The sequence below is a fragment of the Salvelinus fontinalis genome, chromosome 22 (genome assembly GCF_029448725.1).
Source record: "Salvelinus fontinalis isolate EN_2023a chromosome 22, ASM2944872v1, whole genome shotgun sequence".
In the NCBI taxonomy this organism is placed as follows: Eukaryota; Metazoa; Chordata; class Actinopteri; order Salmoniformes; family Salmonidae; genus Salvelinus; species Salvelinus fontinalis.
In genome coordinates, this window is record NC_074686.1 from 31,804,572 (window position 1) to 31,830,356 (window position 25,785).

A 25,785-nucleotide genomic window follows, 5' to 3' on the forward strand; every position below is an offset into this window, starting at 1 on the left:
TCTCGTCTATCTAGTATATATCTAGTCTGTCTAGTACATCTCTAGTCTATCTAGTATATATCTAGTATATCGCTCATCTATCTAGTATATATCTAGTCTGTCTAGTACATCTATAGTCTATCTAGTATATCTCTCGTCTATCTAGTACATATCTAGTCTGTCTAGTAAATCTCTTGTCTATCTAGTATATATCTAGTCTGTCTAGTAAATCTCTTGTCTATCTAGTATATATCTAGTCTGTCTAGTAAATCTCTTGTCTATCTAGTATATATCTAGTCTGTCTAGTAAATCTCTTGTCTATCTAGTATATATCTAGTCTTTCTAGTAAATCTCTTGTCTATCTAGTATATATCTAGTCTGTCTAGTAAATCTCTTGTCTATCTAGTATATATCTAGTCTGTCTAGTAAATCTCTTGTCTATCTAGTATATATCTAGTCTGTCTAGTAAATCTCTTGTCTATCTAGTATATATCTAGTCTGTCTAGTAAATCTCTTGTCTATCTAGTATATATCTAGTCTGTCTAGTAAATCTCTTGTCTATCTAGTATATATCTAGTCTGTCTAGTAAATCTCTTGTCTATCTAGTATATATCTAGTCTGTCTAGTAAATCTCTTGTCTATCTAGTATATATCTAGTCTGTCTAGTAAATCTCTTGTCTATCTAGTATATATCTAGTCTGTCTAGTAAATCTCTTGTCTATCTAGTATATATCTAGTCTGTCTAGTAAATCTCTTGTCTATCTAGTATATATCTAGTCTGTCTAGTAAATCTCTTGTCTATCTAGTATATATCTAGTCTGTCTAGTAAATCTCTTGTCTATCTAGTATATATCTAGTCTGTCTAGTAAATCTCTTGTCTATCTAGTATATCTCTCGTCTATCTAGTATATATCTAGTCTGTCTAGTAAATCTCTTGTCTATCTAGTATATATCTAGTATATCGCTCATCTATCTAGTATATATCTAGTCTGTCTAGTATATCTCTCGTCTATCTAGTATATATCTAGTCTGTCTAGTAAATCTCTTGTCTATCTAGTATATATCTAGTCTGTCTAGTAAATCTCTTGTCTATCTAGTATATATCTAGTCTGTCTAGTAAATCTCTTGTCTATCTAGTATATATCTAGTCTGTCTAGTAAATCTCTTGTCTATCTAGTATATATCTAGTCTGTCTAGTAAATCTCTTGTCTATCTAGTATATATCTAGTCTGTCTAGTAAATCTCTTGTCTATCTAGTATATATCTAGTCTGTCTAGTAAATCTCTTGTCTATCTAGTATATATCTAGTCTGTCTAGTAAATCTCTTGTCTATCTAGTATATATCTAGTCTGTCTAGTAAATCTCTTGTCTATCTAGTATATATCTAGTCTGTCTAGTAAATCTCTTGTCTATCTAGTATATATCTAGTCTGTCTAGTAAATCTCTTGTCTATCTAGTATATATCTAGTCTGTCTAGTAAATCTCTTGTCTATCTAGTATATATCTAGTCTGTCTAGTAAATCTCTTGTCTATCTAGTAAATCTCTTGTCTATCTAGTAAATCTCTTGTCTATCTAGTAAATCTCTTGTCTATCTAGTAAATCTCTTGTCTATCTAGTATATATCTAGTCTGTCTAGTAAATCTCTTGTCTATCTAGTATATATCTAGTCTGTCTAGTAAATCTCTTGTCTATCTAGTATATATCTAGTCTGTCTAGTAAATCTCTTGTCTATCTAGTATATATCTAGTCTGTCTAGTAAATCTCTTGTCTATCTAGTAAATCTCTTGTCTATCTAGTAAATCTCTTGTCTATCTAGTAAATCTCTTGTCTATCTAGTAAATCTCTTGTCTATCTAGTATATATCTAGTCTGTCTAGTAAATCTCTTGTCTATCTAGTATATATCTAGTCTGTCTAGTAAATCTCTTGTCTATCTAGTATATATCTAGTCTGTCTAGTAAATCTCTTGTCTATCTAGTATATATCTAGTCTGTCTAGTAAATCTCTTGTCTATCTAGTATATATCTAGTCTGTCTAGTAAATCTCTTGTCTATCTAGTATATATCTAGTCTGTCTAGTAAATCTCTTGTCTATCTAGTATATATCTAGTCTGTCTAGTAAATCTCTTGTCTATCTAGTATATATCTAGTCTGTCTAGTAAATCTCTTGTCTATCTAGTATATATCTAGTCTGTCTAGTAAATCTCTTGTCTATCTAGTATATATCTAGTCTGTCTAGTAAATCTCTTGTCTATCTAGTATATATCTAGTCTGTCTAGTAAATCTCTTGTCTATCTAGTATATATCTAGTCTGTCTAGTAAATCTCTTGTCTATCTAGTATATATCTAGTCTGTCTAGTAAATCTCTTGTCTATCTAGTATATATCTAGTCTGTCTAGTAAATCTCTTGTCTATCTAGTATATATCTAGTCTGTCTAGTAAATCTCTTGTCTATCTAGTATATATCTAGTCTGTCTAGTAAATCTCTTGTCTATCTAGTATATATCTAGTCTGTCTAGTAAATCTCTTGTCTATCTAGTATATATCTAGTCTGTCTAGTAAATCTCTTGTCTATCTAGTATATATCTAGTCTGTCTAGTAAATCTCTTGTCTATCTAGTAAATCTCTTGTCTATCTAGTAAATCTCTTGTCTATCTAGTAAATCTCTTGTCTATCTAGTAAATCTCTTGTCTATCTAGTATATATCTAGTCTGTCTAGTAAATCTCTTGTCTATCTAGTATATATCTAGTCTGTCTAGTAAATCTCTTGTCTATCTAGTATATATCTAGTCTGTCTAGTAAATCTCTTGTCTATCTAGTATATATCTAGTCTGTCTAGTAAATCTCTTGTCTATCTAGTAAATCTCTTGTCTATCTAGTAAATCTCTTGTCTATCTAGTAAATCTCTTGTCTATCTAGTAAATCTCTTGTCTATCTAGTATATATCTAGTCTGTCTAGTAAATCTCTTGTCTATCTAGTATATATCTAGTCTGTCTAGTAAATCTCTTGTCTATCTAGTATATATCTAGTCTGTCTAGTAAATCTCTTGTCTATCTAGTATATATCTAGTCTGTCTAGTAAATCTCTTGTCTATCTAGTATATATCTAGTCTGTCTAGTAAATCTCTTGTCTATCTAGTATATATCTAGTCTGTCTAGTAAATCTCTTGTCTATCTAGTATATATCTAGTCTGTCTAGTAAATCTCTTGTCTATCTAGTATGTCCAGTTTATCATATAGAGATCTACTGTAGGATGCTGTTCTATCTAATCTATCCCAGTGGACCAGAAGGGGTTAAATTAAATCAATCCTTGTTTAACAGGGCTTGTTCATTGCTTTTTAAATCAGTTGCCGACTCAACACCCACCAAGGGAATTACACTATGTGTCTACTCATAGTTTCCTCTCTGTCGCCATCAATTTGGTTTGTGTGTGTGTGTTCGTGCGTGTGTCTGTGTCTGTGCGTGCGTTGGTGTCATGGCTCGGAGGCAAAGGGGCCATTCGTGTATGAGAGGGAATAACCCGGTAATGGGATAAAGTCAACAACGGTCACATCAGACAGATACGTGGCAGAGGGCAGACATTTAAATACAGATAGGATTTACATTTTTCATTTATTGTCTAGTACTACTCGGCTGTCTATGGAGTTTTTCATTTTCTAAAACAAACTGGCCTAGAATAAATCACTCTAATCTCAGAGTCTGGAGAGAGATTAGAGTTATGGGATTCTTCATAAAGGTGCTGGGGTTTTATGTTGAAAAATTAATACAAATACAACAACATAAGGCTTAATTTACAGAAGTTATAAAATGTAAAAAATCCAAAAGCTTGTAAGGTTTAACAAAACACAAAGACGTTACCTCTATACATTTGTATTTCTTTTTACCAGGTAAATTGACTGAGAACACATTCACATTTTCAAGCAAGGACCTGGGGAATAGTTACAGGGGAGAGGAGGGGGATGAATGAGCCAATTGTAAACTGGGGATGATTAAGTGGCCACGATGGTATGAAGGACAGATTGGGAATTTAGCCAGGACGCCAGGGTTAACACCCCTACTCTTACGATAAGTGCCATGGGATCTTTAGTGATCACAGAGAGTCAGAACACCTGTTTAACGTCCCATCCGAAAGACAGCACCCTACACAGGGCAATGTCCCCAATCACTGCCCTGGGGCATTGGGATATTTTTTTAGACCAGAGGAAAAGGTTCCTCCTACTGGCCCTCCAACACCACTTCCAGCAGCATCTGGCTTCCCATCCAGGGACTGACCAGGACCAACCCTGCTTAGCTTCAGAAGCAAGTCAGTAGTGGGATGCAGGGTGGTACATCTATGTAAGCTCTCAGTTACAGGAACAATGATGGTGTTGAGTCACACAGCCTTCATCAGAGAGTGCTCTCACCATAGAATTACAGTAGAATAAGACTATTAAAATCCAGAGAACAGTTTCTGTAGAGACCCATTGATTCAATACAGTGGGGTTGTGTTGCGAAGACAAGTAGAGGCTGATCTTGGGTCAGTTTTTCCACCTAATGGTGAAAGTTAGGAATAGGGGAGGGAAAGCTGATCCTAGATCCGTACCTAGGGGAAACTTCCCCCCGGAGGCATGACATGCAGCCATGCAATATGTACAAACCCAGTCATTCAGTGCAGGTGTAACAGCATTGCTTCTGTCCCTCACCTTGCCCCTACCTAAGCTTGAACCAGGGACCCTCTGCACACATCAACAACTGCCTCCCACGAAGCATTGCTACCTATCGCTCCACAAAAGCCACAGCCCTTGCAAAGCAAGGGAAACAACTACTTCAAGGTCTCAGAGCGAGTGACGTCACCAATTGAAACGCTATTAGCGCGCACCACGCAAACTAGCTAGCCATTTCACACCGGTTACACAGGGACACAGTCATTCAGTGCAGGGATATGGTCACTGGAACTCCTGTATAGAGGAGGAATGGATAGATATGGTCACTGGGACTCCTGTATAGAGGAGGAATTGGTAGATATGGTAATTGGGACTCCTGTATGGAGGAGGAATGGGTAGATATGGTAATTGGGACTCCTGTATGGAGGAGGAATGGGTAGATATGGTCACTGGGACTCCTGTATGGAGGAGGAATGGGTAGATATGGTAATCAGGACTCCTGTATGGAGGAGGAATGGGTAGATATGGTAATTGGGACTCCTGTATGGAGGAGGAATGGGTAGATATGGTAATTGGGACTCCTGTATGGAGGAGGAATGGGTAGATATGGTAATTGGGACTCCTGTATGGAGGAGGAATGGGTAGATATGGTCACTGGGACTCCTGTATGGAGGAGGAATGGGTAGATATGGTAATTGGGACTCCTGTATGGAGGAGGAATGGGTAGATATGGTAATTGGGACTCCTGTATGGAGGAGGAATGGGTAGATATGGTCACTGGGACTCCTGTATGGAGGAGGAATGGGTAGATATGGTCACTGGGACTCCTGTATGGAGGAGGAATGGGTAGATATGGTGACTGGAACTCCAGATGTCTATATAAATGTGTCCACTGTTGCATCCCAAAATGGCACCTTATTCAATGTGTATTGCACTACTAAAGGCTTTGGTCAAAAGTAGTGCATTATGAAGGTGTTCGGGTGCCATTTGGGATACATTCCATGTCCGTTTTTAAATTTTATTTTACCATTATTTAACCAGGTAGGCCAGTTGAGAACAAGTTCTCATTTACACCTGCAACTTGGCCAAGATAAAGCAAAGCAGTGCGCCAAAAACAACACCACAGAGTTACACATAAACAAACGTACAGTCAATAACACAAGACAGCTGATGCTTAAAGTTAGGAAGGGAGATATAAGACTCCAGCTTCAGAGATTTACCTGCTGGAGCACGTGCTACGAGTGCATGTTGCTATGGTGACCAGTGAGCTGAGATAAGGCAGGACTTTACCTAGCAAAGACTTATAGATGACTTGGAGCCAGTGGGTTTGGCGATGGATATGTAGTGAGGGCCAGCCAACGAGAGCATACAGGTCGCAGTGGTGGGTAGTTTAAGGGGATTTGGTGATAAAACGGATGGCACAAGTGATATACTACATCCAGTTTGCTGCGTAGAGTGTTGGGAGCTATTTTGTAAATGATATTGCCGAAGTCAAGGATCGGTAGGATAGTCAGTTTTACGAGGGTATGTTTGGCGGCATAAGTGAAGGAGGCTTTGTTGCGAAATAGGAAGCCGATTCTAGATTTAATTTTGGATTGTAGATGCTTACTGTGAGTCTGGATGTCACGTTCGCTGGAATAATTATCGGACCAGGCTGCAGCGCGATATGGTTTCCACATATTTTAATAATAAAGTGAAATTTAGCAAAGACAAAAACAAATAAACAATAAACTAACAACGAACCGTGACTACAGAGGTGCTACGTGCACTAACTCAAAACAATATCCTATAAAACACAGGTGGAAAAAATGCTACTTAAATATGATCCCCAATTAGAGACAACGATTACCAGCTGCCTCTAATTGGGAAACATACCAATCACCAACATAGAAAACAAAACTAGAACCCCACATAGAAATAATAAACTAGACTAACCCCCAGTCACACCCTGACCTACTCTAGCATAGAAAATAAGGGCTCTCTATGGTCAGGACGTGACACTGGAAGGAGAGTTTACAGTCTAACCAGACACCTAGGTATTTGTAGTTGTCCACATATTCTAGGTCAGAACCGTCCAGAGTAGTGATGCTAGTCAGGCGGGAGGGTGCGGGCAGCAATCGGTTGAAGAGCATGCACTTAGTTTTACTAGCATTTAAAAGCAGTTGGAGCCCACGGAAGGAGTGTTGTATGGCATTGAAGCTCGTTTGGAGGTTTGTTAGCACAGTATCCAAAGAAGGGCAGATGTATACAGAATGGTGTCGTCTGCGTAGATGTGAATCAGAAAATCACCAGCAGCAAGTGCGACATCATTGTTAAATACAGAGAAAAGAGTCGGCCCGAGAATTGTACCCTGTGGCACCCCCATAGAAACTGCCAGAGGTCCGGACAACAGGCCCTCCGATTTGACACACTGAACTCTATCTGAGAAGTAGTTGGTGAACCAGGCGAGGCAGTCATTTGAAAAGCCAAGGCTATTGAGTCTGCCGATAAGAATGCGGTGATTGACAGAATTGAAATCTTTGGCCAGGTCAATGAATATTGTGCACCCATGACCAGCTCGGAAACCAGATTCCAGATGTGGAGAAGGTACGGTGAGATTCGAAATGGTTGGTGATCTGTTTATTACCTTGGCTTTCAAAGATTTTAGAAAAGGCAGGGCAGGATGGATATAGGTCTATAACAGTTTGGATCTAGAGTGTCTCCCCCTTTGAAGAGGCGGATGACCGTGGCAGCATTCCAGTATTTGGGGATCTCAGACAATATGAAAGAGAGGTTGAACAGGCTAGTAATAGGGGTTGAAACAATTTTGGCAGATCATTTTAGAGAGGGTCCAGATTGTCTAGCCCAGCTGATTTGTAGGGATCCAGACTTTGCAGTTCTTTCAGAACATCAGCTGTCTGGATTTGGGTGATGGAGAAACGTGGGGGAGTTGCTGCAGGGGGTGCTGAGATGTTGGCCAGGGTAGTGGTAGCCAGGTGGAAAGCATGGCCAGCCGTGGAGCAATGCTTGTTGAAATGATCGATTATCGTAGATGGTGGTGGCAGTGTTTCCTATCCTCGGTGCAGTGGGCAGCTGGGAGGTGCTGCTCTAATTCTCCATGGACTTTACAGAGTCCCAAAACTTTTTGGAATTAGTGGAAGCAAATTTCTGTTTGAAAAAGCTAGCCTTAGCTTTCCTAACTGACTGAGTATAATGGTTCCTGACTTGAAATGTTGCATATTGCGGGGGTTCTACATTTTTTTAAATGTTCTGCATTTTTTGAATGGAGCATGCTTATTTAAGATGGAGACGAAGGCACTTTTGAAGAGCAAACAGGCATCCTCTACTGACGGGATGAGGTCAATATCCTTCCAGGATACCCGGGCCAGGTCGATTATAAAATCCTGCTCGCTGAAGAGTTTTAGGGAGCTTTTGACAGTGATGAGGGGTGGTTGTTTGACAGCAGACCCATTACGGACGCAGGCAATGAGGCAGTGATTGCTGAGATCCTGGTTGAAGACAGCAGAGGTGTATTTAGAGGGTAGGTTGGTCAGGATGATATCTAAGAGGGTGCCCATGGTTATGGATTTAGGGTTGTACCTGGTAGGTTCCTTGATGATTTGTGTGAGATTAAGGGCATCTATCTTAGATTGTAGGATGGCTGGGGTGTTTTAAGCATGTCCCAGTTTTGGTCACCTAACAGTACGAACTCTGAAGATAGATGTGTGTGGGGGGGGGGGGGGGGGCGATCAATTCACATATGGTGTCCAGGGCACAACTGGGGGCTGAGGGGGTCTATATTAAGCGGCAATGGTGAGAGACTTGTTTCTGGAAAGGTGGAATAGATTCAAGGAATAATGTACAGACAAGGTATGGTAGGATGTGAGTACAGATTAGGTAAGCCTAGGCATTGAGTGACAATGAGAGAGGTTTTGTCTCTAGAGGCACCATTTAAGCCAGGTGCTGTCACCGCATGTGTGGGGTTGGAACATAAGGGCTAGCTAAGGAATATTGAGCGGGGCTGGAGGCTCTACGGGTGAAATAAGACAGAAATGACTAACCAAAACAGCAATAGACAAGGCATAATGACATTAGGGACAGGCATGTGTAGCCGAGTGATCATAGGGTCCAGTGAGTAGCTAGGCGAGCTGGAGACATGGCAATTCAGAAAGCTAGCAGGCCGGGGCTAGCAGATGGGCCTCGGGGGGACGTCACAATGGGAGCGTCTGTTGAAACCCCCTCGGACGGTTACGTCGGCAGACCAGGGCCTAGCTCGAGGCTAGCTCCAGGCTAACTGGTGCTTGCTTCGGGACAGAGACATTAGACAGGAGTAGCCACTCGGATTGCAGCTAGCTAGCAGTGATGATCCAGAGTAAAGGTTCAGAGCTTGCAGTAGGAATCCGGAGAAGTGGTAGAGAAAAGCAGTCCGATATGCTCTGGGTAGATATTGCGCTGTGCAGGCTGGCAGGAGTTGCCCGGGCTGAGGCTGTCAGTCCGCGTTAACGGTGATGACCGCTAGCAGTGGCTACCCGACTACTAGCTAGCAGCTGGTTAGCTGGCTAGCTGCTGAATGGGGTTCCGGTTCAAAAGTGTACAAATAGCAGATCCATACCACATTGAGTGAGGCGGGTTGCAGGAGAGTATGTTCAGTCCGTAGATGGAAAATTGGATTTAAAAAATTTATACAAATATATACTAAATATATACGAAGAAAAATTATATATACATGGGACGGGACAAGACAATCAAAACAGACATCCCCACTGCTACGCCATCTTGGAATGAGCCTCTGCAGAGCAGACAGTTATCCAGGGAAGCTGGGAGTGTGATGTCACCCATTTGAATTCCAGCCGACCCAGGATGTGACCCAAATGGCACCCTATTCCCTATATATACCGTAGGCTTTGGTCCAAAGTAGTGCACTATATAGGGAATAGAGTGCCATTTGGGACGCAGATCCAGTCTAGTTTGGGGGTGCAGTTTGTGCCTGGTGTTAGGAGCCTTTTATTTGCCATGGATGAATGTGTTGAATCAATATTCAACACATTCATTTTTTTCCTAAAAAACCTGAAAACACCAGTCACTTTCATTTATCTCTTCCCCTTCTCTAAATGGCACAACCCTCATATTCACACAACCCTCATATTCACACAACCCTCATATTCACACAACCCTCATATTCACACAACCCTCATATTCACTCTAACCACGTTTCCATCCACAGTTTTTTATGCGATAAAGTTATACTGTATTAAAAAAAAGAATCACGACATCTGTGATGGAAACAAGAAGTTTCAGTACAATTTGATAAATGCAACAGATAACTTGTTCGTTCGACATGGTGGGATCTTTTTGCGTTTGTATTTATTATGCGAGAAATGACAGTGGAAACGCCTCTATGTGCAAATATTGATATAATAACCATATCGAAGTAGGCTTGGAGTCACGTGATGCCACGATTTGGGAAAGCATGCAGTTTATTAGGCTACAGATGAAATCAGTTATGATGAACGTGACAGGTGAAAGGGCACGGTGATGACACGGTTTGGCTACAAATGAAATCAGTTATGATGAACTTGACAGGTGAAAGGGCACGGTGATGACACGGTTTGGCTACAGATGAAATCAGTTATGATGAACATGACAGGTGAAAGGGCACGGTGATGACACGGTTTGGCTACAGATGAAATCAGTTATGATGAACTTGACAGGTGAAAGGGCACGGTGATGGCACGGTTTGGCTACAGATGAAATCAGTTATGATGAACTTGACAGGTGAAAGGGCACGGTGATGACACGGTTTGGCTACAGATGAAATCAGTTATGATGAACGTGACAGGTGAAAGGGCACGGTGATGACACGGTTTGGCTACAGATGAAATCAGTTATGATGAACTTGACAGATGAAAGGGCACGGTGATGACACGGTTTGGCTACAGATGAAATCAGTTATGATGAACTTGACAGGTGAAAGGGCACGGTGATGACACGGTTTGGCTACAGATGAAATCAGTTATGATGAACTTGACAGGTGAAAGGGCACGGTGATGACACGGTTTGGCTACAGATGAAATCAGTTATTATGACCTTGACAGGTGAAAGGGCACGGTGATGACACGGTTTGGCTACAGATGAAATCAGTTATGATGAACTTGACAGGTGAAAGGGCACGGTGATGACACGGTTTGGCTACAGATGAAATCAGTTATGATGAACTTGACAGGTGAAAGGGCACGGTGATGACACGGTTTGGCTACAGATGAAATCAGTTATGATGAACTTGACAGGTGAAAGGGCACGGTGATGACACGGTTTGGCTACAGATGAAATCAGTTATGATGAACTTGACAGGTGAAAGGGCACGGTGATGACACGGTTTGGCTACAGATGAAATCAGTTATGATGAACTTGACAGGTGAAAGGGCACGGTGATGACACGGTTTGGCTACAGATGAAATCAGTTATGATGAACTTGACAGGTGAAAGGGCACGGTGATGACACGGTTTGGCTACAGATGAAATCAGTTATGATGAACTTGACAGGTGAAAGGGCACGGTGATGACACGGTTTGGCTACAGATGAAATCAGTTATGATGAACTTGACAGGTGAAAGGGCACGGTGATGACACGGTTTGGCTACAGATGAAATCAGTTATGATGAACTTGACAGGTGAAAGGGCACGGTGATGACACGGTTTGGCTACAGATGAAATCAGTTATGATGAACTTGACAGGTGAAAGGGCACGGTGATGACACGGTTTGGCTACAGATGAAATCAGTTATGATGAACTTGACAGGTGAAAGGGCACGGTGATGACCGTGATGCTTCCTTTCCAATAAATACCCCGGGTCTTATTCTGGTGACGTAATGATCGATGGTGGACTGCCATTTGACAAATACAAATATTCTCTTATCCGTAATAATCTCATCATGTAGGCTAGCCTGACCCGCACTGTTGTCAAGAGCTCACGTGCCAATACCAGAGGACGCACATTGCTATTTAACACAACAGTGTCAGTCACAAAACTATCAGTAGAGTTGAAAATGTGATGGAAACACATTCAACTTTAGATAAGAAGTACATTTTGTATGCACTACATAGTCACGCATATTTCTTTATCAGCAGCAAGTCTGTATGGTGGAAACACCACTGGTGGGAAAATGTGCATATTTTGTTTATGTAGATTTTTGAATATCTGCATGAAAATCTGTCACCAATTGGATGGAAACCTAGCTACTGATTTTAAAGCTAGGGTAGAGTTTTTATTCTCTACAAAACAAGGGAGACTATATTGATTCCTCCCCCACCAACCCTTCCTCAGATTGTAGAAGGCTTTTCCTCTACCATTTTTCATCTCCATATTCTGTGCTTTTTGGAAAATACCTCTGCAAACTGACATAAATCGCTGTCACAAACTCTAGAGCTATTTTTTCTCTCTCTGCAGTGGAATCTTCCGTTTTGTAATTGCCACTGCAAGTGATGGAGAGTCGCTGTCAGTGGGCTGATAGCTCATCCATACACACATACACATACATACGCACGCACGCACGCACACACACACACACACACACACACACGCACACACACACACGCACACACACGCACACACACACACAAAGCAGCTGAGGATGTAAGCTCCCCCTGGCACTCTCACCTGTTGGTCCCACTCCTCCTCTCACCTGTTGGTCCCACTCCTCCTCTCTCCTGTTGGTCCCACTCCTCCTCTCTCCTGTTGGTCCCACTCCTCCTCTCTCCTGTTGGTCCCACTCCTCCTCTCTCCTGTTGGTCCCAGTCCTCCTCTCTCCTGTTGGTCCCACTCCTCCCCTCACCTGTTGGTCCCACTCCTCCTCTCTCCTGTTGATCCCACTCCTCCTCTCTCCTGTTGGTCCCAGTCCTCCTCTCACCTGTTGGTCCCAGTCCTCCTCTCACCTGTTGGTCCCACTGCTCCTCTCTCCTGTTGATCCCACTCCTCCTCTCTCCTGTTGGTCCCAGTCCTCCTCTCACCTGTTGGTCCCAGTCCTCCTCTCACCTGTTGGTCCCACTGCTCCTCTCTCCTGTTGTTCCCACTCCTCCTCTCTCCTGTTGATCCCACTCCTCCTCTCTCCTGTTGGTCCCAGTCCTCCTCTCACCTGTTGGTCCCAGTCCTCCTCTCACCTGTTGGTCCCACTGCTCCTCTCTCCTGTTGGTCCCACTGCTCCTCTCTCCTGTTGTTCCCACTCCTCCTCTCTCCTGTTGATCCCACTCCTCCTCTCTCCTGTTGGTCCCAGTCCTCCTCTCACCTGTTGGTCCCAGTCCTCCTCTCTCCTGTTGGTCCCACTCCTCTTCTCTCCTGTTGGTCCCACTCCTCCTCTCTCCTGTTGTTCACACTCCTCCTCTCTCCTGTTGTTCACACTCCTCCTCTCTCCTGTTGGTCCCATTCCTCCTCTCTCCTGTTGTTCCCACTCCTCCTCTCACCTGTTGGTCCCACTCCTCCTCTCTCCTGTTGGTCACACTCCTCCTCTCTCCTGTTGGTCCCACTCCTCCTCTCACCTGTTGGTCCCACTCCTCCTCTCACCTGTTGGTCCCACTCCTCCTCTCTCCTGTTGGTCCCACTCCTCCTCTCCCCTGTTGGTCCCACTCCTCCTCTCCCCTGTTGGTCCCACTCCTCCTCTCTCCTGTTGGTCCCACTCCTCCTCTCCCCTGTTGGTCCCACTCCTCCTCTCTCCTGTTGGTCCCACTCCTCCTCTCACCTGTTGGTCCCACTCCTCCTCTCACCTGTTGGTCACACTCCTCCTCTCTCCTGTTGGTCCCACTCCTCTCTCCTGTTGGTCACACTCCTCCTCTCACCTGTTGATCCCACTCCTCCTCTCACCTGTTGGTCCCACTCCTCCTCTCTCTTGTTGGTCCCACTCCTCCTCTCACCTGTTGGTCCCAGTCCTCCTCTCACCTGTTGGTCCCACTCCTCCTCTCTCCTGTTGGTCACACTCCTCCTCTCTCCTGTTGGTCCCACTCCTCATGTCACCTGTTGGTCCCACTCCTCATGTCACCTGTTGGTCCCACTCCTCATGTCACCTGTTGGTCCCACTCCTCCCTTCCCCTGTTGGTCCCACTCCTCCTCTCTCTTGTTGGTCCCACTCCTCATGTCACCTGTTGGTCCCACTCCTCATGTCACCTGTTGGTCCCACTCCTCCCTTCCCCTGTTGGTCCCACTCCTCCTCTCTCCTGTTGGTCCCACTCCTCATCTCACCTGTTGGTCCCACTCCTCATCTCACCTGTTGGTCCCACTCCTCATCTCTCCTGTTGGTCCCACTCCTCCTCTCTCCTGTTGGTCCCACTCCTCATGTCACCTGTTGGTCCCACTCCTCATCTCACCTGTTGGTCCCACTCCTCATCTCACCTGTTGGTCCCACTCCTCCTCTCTCCTGTTGGTCCCACTCCTCATGTCACCTGTTGGTCCCACTCCTCATGTCACCTGTTGGTCCCACTCCTCCCTTCCCCTGTTGGTCCCACTCCTCCTCTCTCCTGTTGGTCCCACTCCTCCTCTCTCCTGTTGGTCCCACTCCTCATCTCACCTGTTGGTCCCACTCCTCCCTTCCCCTGTTGGTCCCACTCCTCCTCTCACCTGTTGGTCCCACTCCTCCTCTCTCCTGTTGGTCCCACTCCTCCTCTCTCCTGTTGTTCCCACTCCTCCTCTCACCTGTTGGTCCCACTCCTCCTCTCTCCTGTTGGTCCCACTCCTCCTCTCTCCTGTTGGTCCCACTCCTCCCTTCCCCTGTTGGTCCCACTCCTCCTCTCTCCTGTTGGTCCCACTCCTCCTCTCCCCTGTTGGTCCCACTCCTCCTCTCTCCTGTTGGTCCCACTCCTCCTCTCACCTGTTGGTCCCACTCCTCCTCTCCCCTGTTGGTCACACTCCTCCTCTCTCCTGTTGGTCCCACTCCTCCCTTCCCCTGTTGGTCCCACTCCTCCTCTCTCCTGTTGGTCCCACTCCTCCTCTCCCCTGTTGGTCCCACTCCTCCTCTCCCCTGTTGGTCCCACTCCTCCTCTCCCCTGTTGGTCACACTCCTCCTCTCCCCTGTTGGTCACACTCCTCCTCTCTCCTGTTGGTCCCACTCCTCCTCTCTCCTGTTGGTCCCACTCCTCCTCTCCCCTGTTGGTCCCACTCCTCCTCTCTCCTGTTGGTCCCACTCCTCCTCTCTCCTGTTGGTCCCACTCCTCCTCTCTCCTGTTGGTCCCACTCCTCCTCTCACCTGTTGGTCCCACTCCTCCTCTCTCCTGTTGGACCCACTCCTCCTCTCTCCTGTTGGTCCCACTCCTCATCTCACCTGTTGGACCCAGTCCTCCTCTCTCCTGTTGGTCCCACTCCTCCTCTCACCTGTTGGTCCCACTCCTCCTCTCTCCTGTTGGACCCACTCCTCCTCTCTCCTGTTGGTCCCACTCCTCCTCTCACCTGTTGGTCCCAGTCCTCCTCTCACCTGTTGGTCCCACTCCTCCTCTCTCCTGTTGTTCCCACTCCTCCTCTCACCTGTTGGTCCCACTCCTCCTCTCTCCTGTTGGTCTCACTCCTCCTCTCTCCTGTTGGTCCCACTCCTCCTCTCTCCTGTTGGTCCCACTCCTCCCTTCCCCTGTTGGTCCCACTCCTCCTCTCTCCTGTTGGTCCCACTCCTCCTCTCCCCTGTTGGTCCCACTCCTCCTCTCTCCTGTTGGTCCCACTCCTCCTCTCCCCTGTTGGTCCCACTTCTCCTCTCCCCTGTTGGTCACACTCCTCCTCTCTCCTGTTGGTCCCACTCCTCCTCTCTCCTGTTGGTCCCACTCCTCCTCTCCCCTGTTGGTCCCACTCCTCCTCTCTCCTGTTGGTCCCACTCCTCCTCTCTCCTGTTGGTCCCACTCCTCCTCTCCCCTGTTGGTCCCACTCCTCCTCTCCCCTGTTGGACCCACTCCTCCTCTCTCCTGTTGGTCCCACTCCTCATCTCACCTGTTGGACCCAGTCCTCCTCTCTCCTGTTGGTCCCACTCCTCCTCTCACCTGTTGGTCCCACTCCTCCTCTCTCCTGTTGGACCCACTCCTCCTCTCTCCTGTTGGTCCCACTCCTCCTCTCACCTGTTGGTCCCAGTCCTCCTCTCACCTGTTGGTCCCACTCCTCCTTTCACCTGTTGGTCCCACTCCTCCTCTCTCCTGTTGGTCCCACTCCTCCTCTCACCTGTTGGTCCCACTCCTCCTCTCTCCTGTTGGACCCACTCCTCCTCTCTCCTGTTGGTCCCACTCCTCCTCTCCCCTGTTGGTCCCACTCCTCCTCTCTCCTGTTGGTCCCACTCCTCCTCTCTCCTGTTGGTCCCACTCCTCCTCTCTCCTGTTGGTCCCACTCCTCCTCTCTCCTGTTGGTCCCACTCCTCCTCTCACCTGTTGGTCCCACTCCTCTTCTCTCCTGTTGGTCCCACTCCTCCTCTCTCCTGTTGGTCCCACTCCTCCTCTCTCCTGTTGGTCCCACTCCTCCTCTCTCCTGTTGGTCCCACTCCTCCTCTCTCCTGTTGGTCCCACTCCTCATCTCACCTGTTGGTCCCACTCCTCCCTTCCCCTGTTGGTCCCACTCCTCCTCTCACCTGTTGGTCCCACTCCTCCTCTCTCCTGTTGGTCCCACTCCTCATCTCACCTGTTGGTCCCACTCCTCCTCTCACCTGTTGGTCCCACTCCTCCTCTCACCTGTTGGTCCCACTCCTCCTCTCTCCTGTTGGTCCCACTCCTCATCTCACCTGTTGGTCCCACTCCTCCTCTCTCCTGTTGGTCCCACTCCTCTTCTCTCCTGTTGGTCCCACTCCTCCTCTCTCCTGTTGGTCCCACTCCTCCTCTCTCCTGTTGGTCCCACTCCTCCTCTCACCTGTTTGTCCCACTCCTCCTCTCTCCTGTTGGTCCCACTCCTCCTCTCTCCTGTTGGTCCCACTCCTCCTCTCTCCTGTTGGTCCCACTCCTCCTCTCCCCTGTTGGTCCCACTCCTCCTCTCACCTGTTGGTCCCACTCCTCCCTTCCCCTGTTGGTCCCACTCCTCCTCTCACCTGTTGGTCCCACTCATCCTCTCTCCTGTTGGTCCCACTCCTCATCTCACCTGTTGGTCCCACTCCTCCCTTCCCCTGTTGGTCCCACTCCTCCTCTCACCTGTTGGTCTCACTCCTCCTCTCACCTGTTGGTCCCACTCCTCCTCTCACCTGTTGGTCCCACTCCTCCTCTCTCCTGTTGTTCCCACTCCTCCTCTCCCCTGTTGGTCCCACTCCTCCTCTCTCCTGTTGGTCCCACTCCTCTTCTCTCCTGTTGGTCCCACTCCTCCTCTCTCCTGTTGGTCCCACTCCTCCTCTCTCCTGTTGTTCCCACTCCTCTTCTCCCCTGTTGGTCCCACTCCTCCTCTCTCCTGTTGGTCCCACTCCTCCTCTCTCCTGTTGTTCCCACTCCTCCTCTCCCCTGTTGGTCCCACTCCTCATCTCCCCTGTTGGTCCCACTCCTCCTCTCACCTGTTGGCCCCACTCCTCCACTCTCCATCTTTCTTTCCTTCCTTCTTTCCATCCCTCCTCCAGAAAGAACCAGGGCTCTCCACGCCTACCCGCTACTCTCTTTAGTCTCTCCCTAGTGTGGAGCACGCCACTCGGATGACTGGCTCCCTAACCCTCCCTGCCTCCGTCCTTGCCTCTTGCTTCTTAAAATGTTGGCAATGTTCTAGGAACGTTCTCCAACTGGTTTGACATCGGGAATGTTGTCAAATAGTTCAGAGAATGTTAAGAAACAACGTTCTTCTGTAGGAATTTCAGTACTTCAGCATAATGTTTCCTACAGGTTTCGTTATGGTTCTATTCGAAGTCATGTTCTCAAATTGTTCCAAGAATGCAAAGAAAACTTTCCATAAAAACAAGAGAAGATTGGTAACGCTTAGAGAACGTTCTAAGAATGATATTTTAAAACAAACACATTCCATTCTCTATCTTGTTGAGTGTGTTCTGGTGTGTTGGCCACGCCCACTAATTGGCCACACCTGATCTTAATGAGTGCTTGTTTCCTTTGAAATGGGGGTCTGTTTGAATAGACTAACATGAACAGCTTTGTAAACATGGCACGCTAGCTCCATCCTGGTGGTGCAGTGGACGAATTACATGGACATAAAACAGAAGATTATAGGTTGAAATTTCACTGATGCCGTGTCACAATAAAATTTTAAAAAACATGTGTTTGCATGATTATTGCCTAAAGAAATACTTTTCTATGTGTCCTATCTGTAGTGCTGAGCGATTAGTGCTTTTTGAGGTCGGTTTGGTTTCGGTTTGATTATTTATAAAAGAATCACAGTTTTCGATTTCGGTTTAGATTTTAAAAAATCTAAAAATGATTTTAGAGCATTTCAATGGGAATTCTAAAGCCAAAAATAGGGAACATTTCATTTTCAAAACATTGAAAATATTCCATTGTCTCTGTCAGGTCCACATTGGGTAGACATCAATTGAAAAATAGGAAATGACTATGAAATAACACAATATTTCAGTTGTGTGTATGACTTAATTTGTATTTGATGACTTTATTATTTTTCCTTATAGTCATCATCTCATCCCTGCTCAGGCAGTATCAGCCAAACAGCCAGACAACGTTATCTCTGTATCTCTGTACTGTCTTTAGTCATCCTATTTAGCTAGGCTGGCTAAGCGTGCTGCAGAACTGCCTGACTAAGTCATTTTACTAGTTCTTCAAAGTAGATAAGGCATACTTTCACAAACTGTCTATATCCCTCTCTCTCGTCGTTGTAGTGTGTACATTCCTCTCTCGTGTAGTCTATGTTGTCTGTGTGTATCTAACGTAGCAGGCGTAAAATTGTGTCCATCTCTGAGCCGAAAAAACAGGCTCAATGGATTATGGTCATTGTAGTTAATTACCACGTTTCTGCGCGGAACTAGGTTGAATAATTGCTTAATAAAAACTACAACTCCCTTCAGCCGAGCGTCCCAAATACACTACCGTTCAAAAGTTTGGGGTCACTTAAAAATGTCCTTGTTTTTTAAAGAAAAGCTCATTTTTTGTCCATTAAAATAACATAGAATTGATCAGAAATACATTGTACACATTGTCAATGTTGTAAATGACTATTGTAGCTGGAAACGGTAGATTTTTTATGGTTATCTACATAGGTGTACAGAGGCCCGTTATCAGCAACCATCACTCCTGTGATCCAATGGCACATTGTGTTAGCTAATCCAAGTTTATCATTTTAAAAGGCTAATTGATCATTAGAAAACCCTTTTGCAATTATGTTACTACAGCTGAAAACTGTTGTTCTGATTAAAGAAGCAATAAAACTGGCTTTCTTTAGACTAGTTGAGTATCTGGAGCATCAGCATTTGTGGGTTTGATTACAGGCTAAAAATGGCCACAAACAAATAACATTCTTCTGAAATCCGTCAGTCTATTCTTGATCTGAGAAATGAAGGCTATTCGATGCGAGAAATTGCCAAGAAACTGAAGATCTCGTACGACGCTGTGTACTACTCCCTTCACAGAACAGCGCAAACTGGCTCTAACCAGAGTAGAAAGAGGAGTGGGAGGCCCGATGCTCGACTGAGCAAGAGGACAAGTACATTAGAGGGTCTAGTTTAAGAAACAGACGCCTCACAAGTCCTCAACTGATACCTTCATTAAATAGTACCCGCAAAACACCAATCTCAACGTCAACAGTGAAGAGGTGACTCTGGGATGCTATCCTTCTAGGCAGAGTTGCAAAGAAAAAGCCATATCTCAGACTGGCCAATAAAAATAAAATATTAACATGGGCAAAAGAACACAGAGACTGAACAGAGGAACTCTGCCTAGAAGGCCAGCATCCCAGAGTCGCCTCTTCACTGTTGATGTTGAGTTTGGTGTTTTGCGGGTACAATTTAGTGAAGCTGCCAGTTGAGGACTTGCGTGTTTTCCTTGCGTGTTTTCTGTTTATGGGATAAGACAGGTAAAGAGGAAAGAGAGAGTGTGCTGCATTATCAGTGGACTGGATTCAAACTGCAGCGATATGAGATCTGGAGGCACTCTAGAACGCATTGTTCACTACTTAGGGAATAGAGTGCCATTTGGGATGTAGCCTCTGTTTCGGCTAGGTTACATTCCGCCAGGTGTATAGGGACTGTCTGCATGCTACCTAAATGTTTGAATCCTTTGTGGGCTTTGTGTTTTGAATATTGAGCGAAAACTGAACTTTTACAATGACGGCCTACCCCAGCCAAACCCGGACGACTCTGGGACAATTGTGCGCCACCCTATGGGACTCCCAATCCCGGCCAGTTGTGATACAGCCTGGAATCGAACCAGGGTCTGTAGTGACACCTCTATTACTGAGATGCAGTGCCTTAGACCGCTGCGCCACTCGGGAGCCCAATGTCTAATCTGATGTATAATCACATTTGAAGTCCTAATCCAACAAAGCTCTCAGAAGAGGAAAATAATGAATAGAGATTATGTAGAGAATAGATTTAACTGTACCCTACAACGTTTCAAGGGGATAAGTTGTGTCCCAAATTGCACCCTTTTCCCTATATAGGTCTATAGTGCGCTACTTTTGACCAGAGCCCTATGAGTCCTGGCCAAAAGTAGTGCACTAGAAAGTTCCCCCGAGAGCTACGTTGTCATGTGATACGCTAATTGCTGTCAACAGCTCTAATTTGGCCTGTAAATCCCCTGCAAGAGAGAAAGAGAGAGAGAAAGAGAGGGGGAGACAGAAAGAGAGAGAGAGAGAGACAAAGAGAAAGAAGGAGAGAAGGAAAGAGAAAGAGAGAGATAGAAAAATGAGAGCTAGAAGAAAGGATGGGGGTATAAATCAAACCTATCTATAATGGCTCATTAAGTAAGGTCATAAACAGTGTAAATCTGGATTAACAGTGTAAATCTGGATTAATGCAATTTCAGTGGTGTTTAAACAACCCCCAGGCTGTTGTACCTCCTCAGTTTCATTATACACCTGAATTTTTGATTCATATCAAATCAAATTGTATTTGTCACATGCTTTGTAAACAACAGATGTAGACTAACAGTAAAATGCTTACTTACAGTCCTTTTTCAACAATGCAGACAAAACATTTAAATAGTGACACAAGGAATCAATACACAGTTAATAATGAAAAACAATGAGTAGAAAATAACATGGCTATATACAGCGAGTAGAAAATAACACGGCTATATACGTGACTCACCACCTGGATTTGGTTTTATGTAGCAAAATTTGAAATCGTGTTTTTTACATTGGATAAACGTCGAGACTCAGTGCTTCAAAATGGTATATCATATACTGCATTTTTGAGGAACAATGGAAAAGTAATTCTGCTTTGAAAGTTGATAAACTTGTAAACTCACTTTTAGCCTTTGAATGTTTTGGTATCTAGTGAAGAGATCCCTTCTTTGTCTCCACCCATTCAGCATCGTTCACACCCCACCCCATTCAGCATCGTTCACACCCCACCCCATTCAGCATCGTCACAACCCACCCCATTCAGCATCGTCACAACCCACCCCATTCAGCATCGTTCACACCCCACCCCATTCAGCATCGTTCACACCCCACCCCATTCAGCATCGTCACAACCCACCCCATTCAGCATCGTTCACACCCCACCCCATTCAGCATCGTTCATACCCCACCCCATTCAGCATCGTTCACACCCCACCCCATTCAGCATCGTTCACACCCCAAACCATTCAGCATCGTTCACACCCCACCCCATTCAGCATCGTTCACACCCCACCCCATTCAGCATCGTTCACACCCCACCCCATTCAGCATCGTTCACACCCCACCCCATTCAGCATCGTTCACACCCCACCCCATTCAGCATCGTTCATACCCCACCCCATTCAGCATCGTTCACACCCCACCCCATTCAGCATCGTTTACACCCCACCCCATTCAGCATCGTTCACACCCCACCCCATTCAGCATCGTTCACACCCCACCCCATTCAGCATCGTTCACACCCCACCCATCTCTTTAAGGGTTGATCTGACCGTTGGCTAGCTTGTTAGCTACTTCCAGACACAACTGAGAGAACAACTCACTGGCCATTTTACTCACCCTAGCAGCCCTGGTTAGGAGGTTTTTATGTTATCCAGAGGGTTGGTGACTGCAACTGTGCTGCTGGCAACAATTACAGACATTTTGCCAACATTTTGCCAACGTTTACTGACACCGGCCATATACTGTGCAGCTGTATTCATTGACCTGGCCATGGCTTTCGACTCTGTCAATCACCACATTCTTATCGGCAGACTCAACAGCCTTGGTTTCTCAAATGACTGCCTCGCCTAGTTCACCAACTACTTCTCAGACAGAGTTCAGTGTGTCAAATCGGAGGGCCTGTTGTCTGGACCTCTGACAGTCTCTATGGGGGTGCCACAGGGTTCAATTCTCAGGCTGACTCTTTTCTCTGTATACATCAATGATGTTGCTCTTGCAGCTGGTTGATTCACTGATCCACCTCTACGCAGACGACACCATTCTGTATACTTCTGGCCCTTCTTTGGACACTGTGTTAACTAACCTCCAGACGAGCTTCAATGCCATACAACACTCCTTCCGTGACTTCCAACTGCTCTTAAACGCTAGTAAAACTAAATGCATGCTCTTTTTCTATTGTATTATTGGCTGTATGTTTGTTTATTCCATGTGTAACTCTGTGTTGTGTCACACTGCTTTGCTTTATCTTGGCCAGGTCGCAGTTGTAAATGAGAACTTGTTCTCAACTGGCCTACCTGGTTAAATAAAGGTGAAATTAAAAATACAAAATATTCAACGGGGGTTGAGCGTTTGTAAATTCGTCAGTTATTCTGTGCTCTGGCACACTCAGATGAGAGTGCTCTGAAATCTGAATAGATAGCCAGAGCGAATTTACCAGCTATGTCTATCAACAGTTGTCGTAGTGACATTCTATTGAAATGGTTACTTGCATAGTGGAGTATTTTGTTAAGACATGTAGCTAGCTAGCTAGGTTATCAATTAACCAAAATCCCAACTCATGACATTACTACACTGCATGAATCTGCAGGTAGCTAACCAGCCAGGTTCAATGTTTGCTCGCTAACAGGCTATAACTAGCAAACAAATGGCTCTGAGGTATGAATAATAAGATCATACACATAACGTTAGCTAGCGAACCAGCTAAAAGTACACTAACTTCAAATGAAAACGACTTTCTGTCAAAATTAGAAACGTGTAATATCTGAAAATATAGCTAACTAGACTATCTTACCCGTATACATTATGGATGGACGCTTCTCCCTGTCACAGATGCCATGATTGCCCTTAGTTTGAAGATGAAATCCAGACACAGGTGTTTTCTCCATCTCCTTAGCTATCATACTCTAATTCCACTGATTTCAAAACTCGTTCCTCCAGAAAGTGGAGAGCAACACTTATGCAGTTCTACTACGCAATACACTTTTTAAAAAGTCAGGATTACCTCCACTTACTGACCAGCTCAAATAGAAAGAACCAATCTGAACTCATCTGTCGGCATGTCCAGCCCACTCATTATCTCAGCCAATCATGGCTGGCGAGAAGGTTGCATCCTTTTTCGGTGGCTAAACTAACTAGGCTTGTAATTTAATAATTTTATTCATATTGTTGTGACAGAGTAGGTTTGGTATAACAGAAGATAGCGCTAGTTGGTAAAAGACCAAGTCCATATTATTGCAAGAACAGCTCAAAGAAGCAAAGAGAAACGACAGTCCATCAGTACTTTAAGACACGAAGGTCAGTCAATCCGGAACATTTCAAGAACTTTGAACGTTTCTTCATGGGGAGTCATAAAAACCATCAAGCGCTATGATGAAACTGGCTCTCATGAGGACCGCCACAGGAAAGCAAGACCCAGAGTTACCTCTGCTGCAGAGGATAAGTTCATTAGAGTTACCACTTCAGAAATTGCAGCCCAAAGAAATGCTTCACAGAGTTCAAGTGACAGACACATCTCAACATCAACTGTTCAGAGGAGACTGCGTGAATCAGGCCTTCATGGTCGAATTGCTGCAAAGAAACCACGACTAAAGGACACCAATAATAAGAAGAGACTTGCTTGGGCCAAGAAACACAAGCAATGGACATTAGACCAGTGGAAATCTCTCCTTGTGTCTGATGAGTCCAAATTTGAGATTTTTGGTTCCAACCGCCGGAGTGAACGGATGATCTACGCATGTGTGGTTCCCACCATAGAGGAGGGGTTGTGATGTTGTGGGGGTGCTTTGCTGGTGACACTGTCTGTGATTTATTTAGAATTCAAGGCACACTTAACCAGCATGGCTATCACAGCATTCTGCAGTGATACACTATCCCATCTGGTTTGGGCTTAGTGGGACTATCATTTGTTTTTCAACAGGACAATTATCCAAAACACACCTCCAGGCTGTTTAAGGGCTATTTTACCAAGAGGGAGATTGATGGAGTGCTGCATCAGATGACCTGGCCTCCACAATCACCCGACCTCAAACCAATTGAGATAGTTTAGGATGAGTTGGACAGCAGAGTGAAGGAAAAGCATCCGTGCTCAGCATGTGGGAACTCTTTCAAGACTGTTGGAAATGCATTCCTCATGAAGCTGGTTGAGAGAATGCCAAGAGTGTCCAAAGCTGTCATCAAGGCAAAGGGTGGCTACTATTGAAGAATCTCAAATAAAAAATATATTTTGATTTGTTTAAAAAAAAAATTGGTTACTGCATGATTCCATATGTGTTATTTCATAGTGTTGATGTCTTCACTATTATTCTACAATGTAGAAAATAGTAAAAATGAAGGAAAACCCTTGACTGAGTAGGTGTGTCCAAACTTTTTACTGGTATTGTATGTCACATAAGATCATAATCAACTGTAGTTGCTGTGTATGTGTGACACTGTCTAACTTGTACTTTTTGGGAGAAGTACTGTTCAGAATTTGATTGTAGTTGAAAATATTTTTGCTTAGGCTGTTGTTGTTGGTATTGTTGTTGTTGTTTTTGACATGCATGTGTCCACCACTGACCAGTCCTTCTCTTCTCTCAATTCAATTCAATTCAAGGGGCTTTATTGGCATGGGAAACATATGTTAACATTGCCAAAGCAAGTGAAGTAGATAATATACAAAAGTGAAATAAACAATAAAAATGAACAGTAAACGTTACACTCACAGAAGTTCCAAAAGAATAAAGACATTACAAATGTCATATTATGTATCTATAAAGTATTGTAACGATGTACAAATGGTTAAAGTACAAAAGGAAAATAAATAAGCATAAATATGGGTTGTATTTACAATGGTGTTTGTTCTTCACTGGTTGACCTTTTCTCTCTCTCTCTCTGTGTCCCTACAGGCGGACCCCCAGGGGCGGGACATAGCCATCCGGCCCTTCCTGGAACACTGTGAGAACACACACATGACCATTTGGCTGGGGATCGTTTACGCGTACAAGGGCCTGCTTATGGTGAGTAAGGAGAGAGATTGGTGTGTGTGTGTGTGTGTCCGTCACCTCAAGGACCTAGTCATGGTTAGGGAGGTAGTCTCTGAGCTGCAGGAAAGCAAGAGGGGGTGGCTGTTATCTGAACACCGTCTAGCATGTGTATACCATGGTCATTGTGTCATGATGGAGAGTTCAATAGCAAGTTTTCTGCCACACACAAAGCACACATATGGTAATCATATCATTGGTTGTTAGATGTCGATTTCATCAGGCATAGAGCACATTCTATTGTTCTGTCTGAATACTGGGATATGACTCATACCCTACTATACAGAGAGAAATAGCACATGACCTGCCATCGGTTCAGTGATGAGTTACCCACAATAGACTTGTCCTTCACTGAAGAGAACCTTCCACTGTGAGAAAGAGAAATATCAAAGGAAACACAAAATACTTTGATCACTGTTCTCTCCCCAACCATATAAGAGTGGTCCCATTGAGTAGTAACTAGGTTCATTGTGTGTGTGTGTGTGTGTGTGTGTGTGCGTGCGTGCGTGCGTGCGTGCGTGCGTGCGTGCGTGCGTGCGTGCGTGCGTGCGCGCGCGTGCGTGTGTGCGCCTCCAAGCAGAGCTCCCAGTGACGTAGTTAACCGAACCCCTCCAGAAGCCTAAGGTTTCTAAATGAAATGTGACATATTTGAAAATGTTCCGCTTCCCCTCGGCTGGTGTGTTTGAACACCTTAACTTAACTAGTCCAGACTGTAAATAATTCAGCC

General features: G+C 44.9%; 1 protein-coding gene across 1 annotated transcript in view; it reads left to right on the forward strand.

Annotated features, from left to right (window-relative positions):
• Positions 1-25,785, forward strand: part of LOC129820202 (gamma-aminobutyric acid type B receptor subunit 2-like) — a 437,561-nt gene that overhangs the window by 384,183 nt on the left and 27,593 nt on the right. Inside the window, exon 14 of the mRNA XM_055877203.1 lies at positions 24,924-25,034. Coding sequence (XP_055733178.1) covers positions 24,924-25,034 — 111 coding nt within the window. The remainder of the gene's footprint in view (positions 1-24,923; positions 25,035-25,785) is intronic.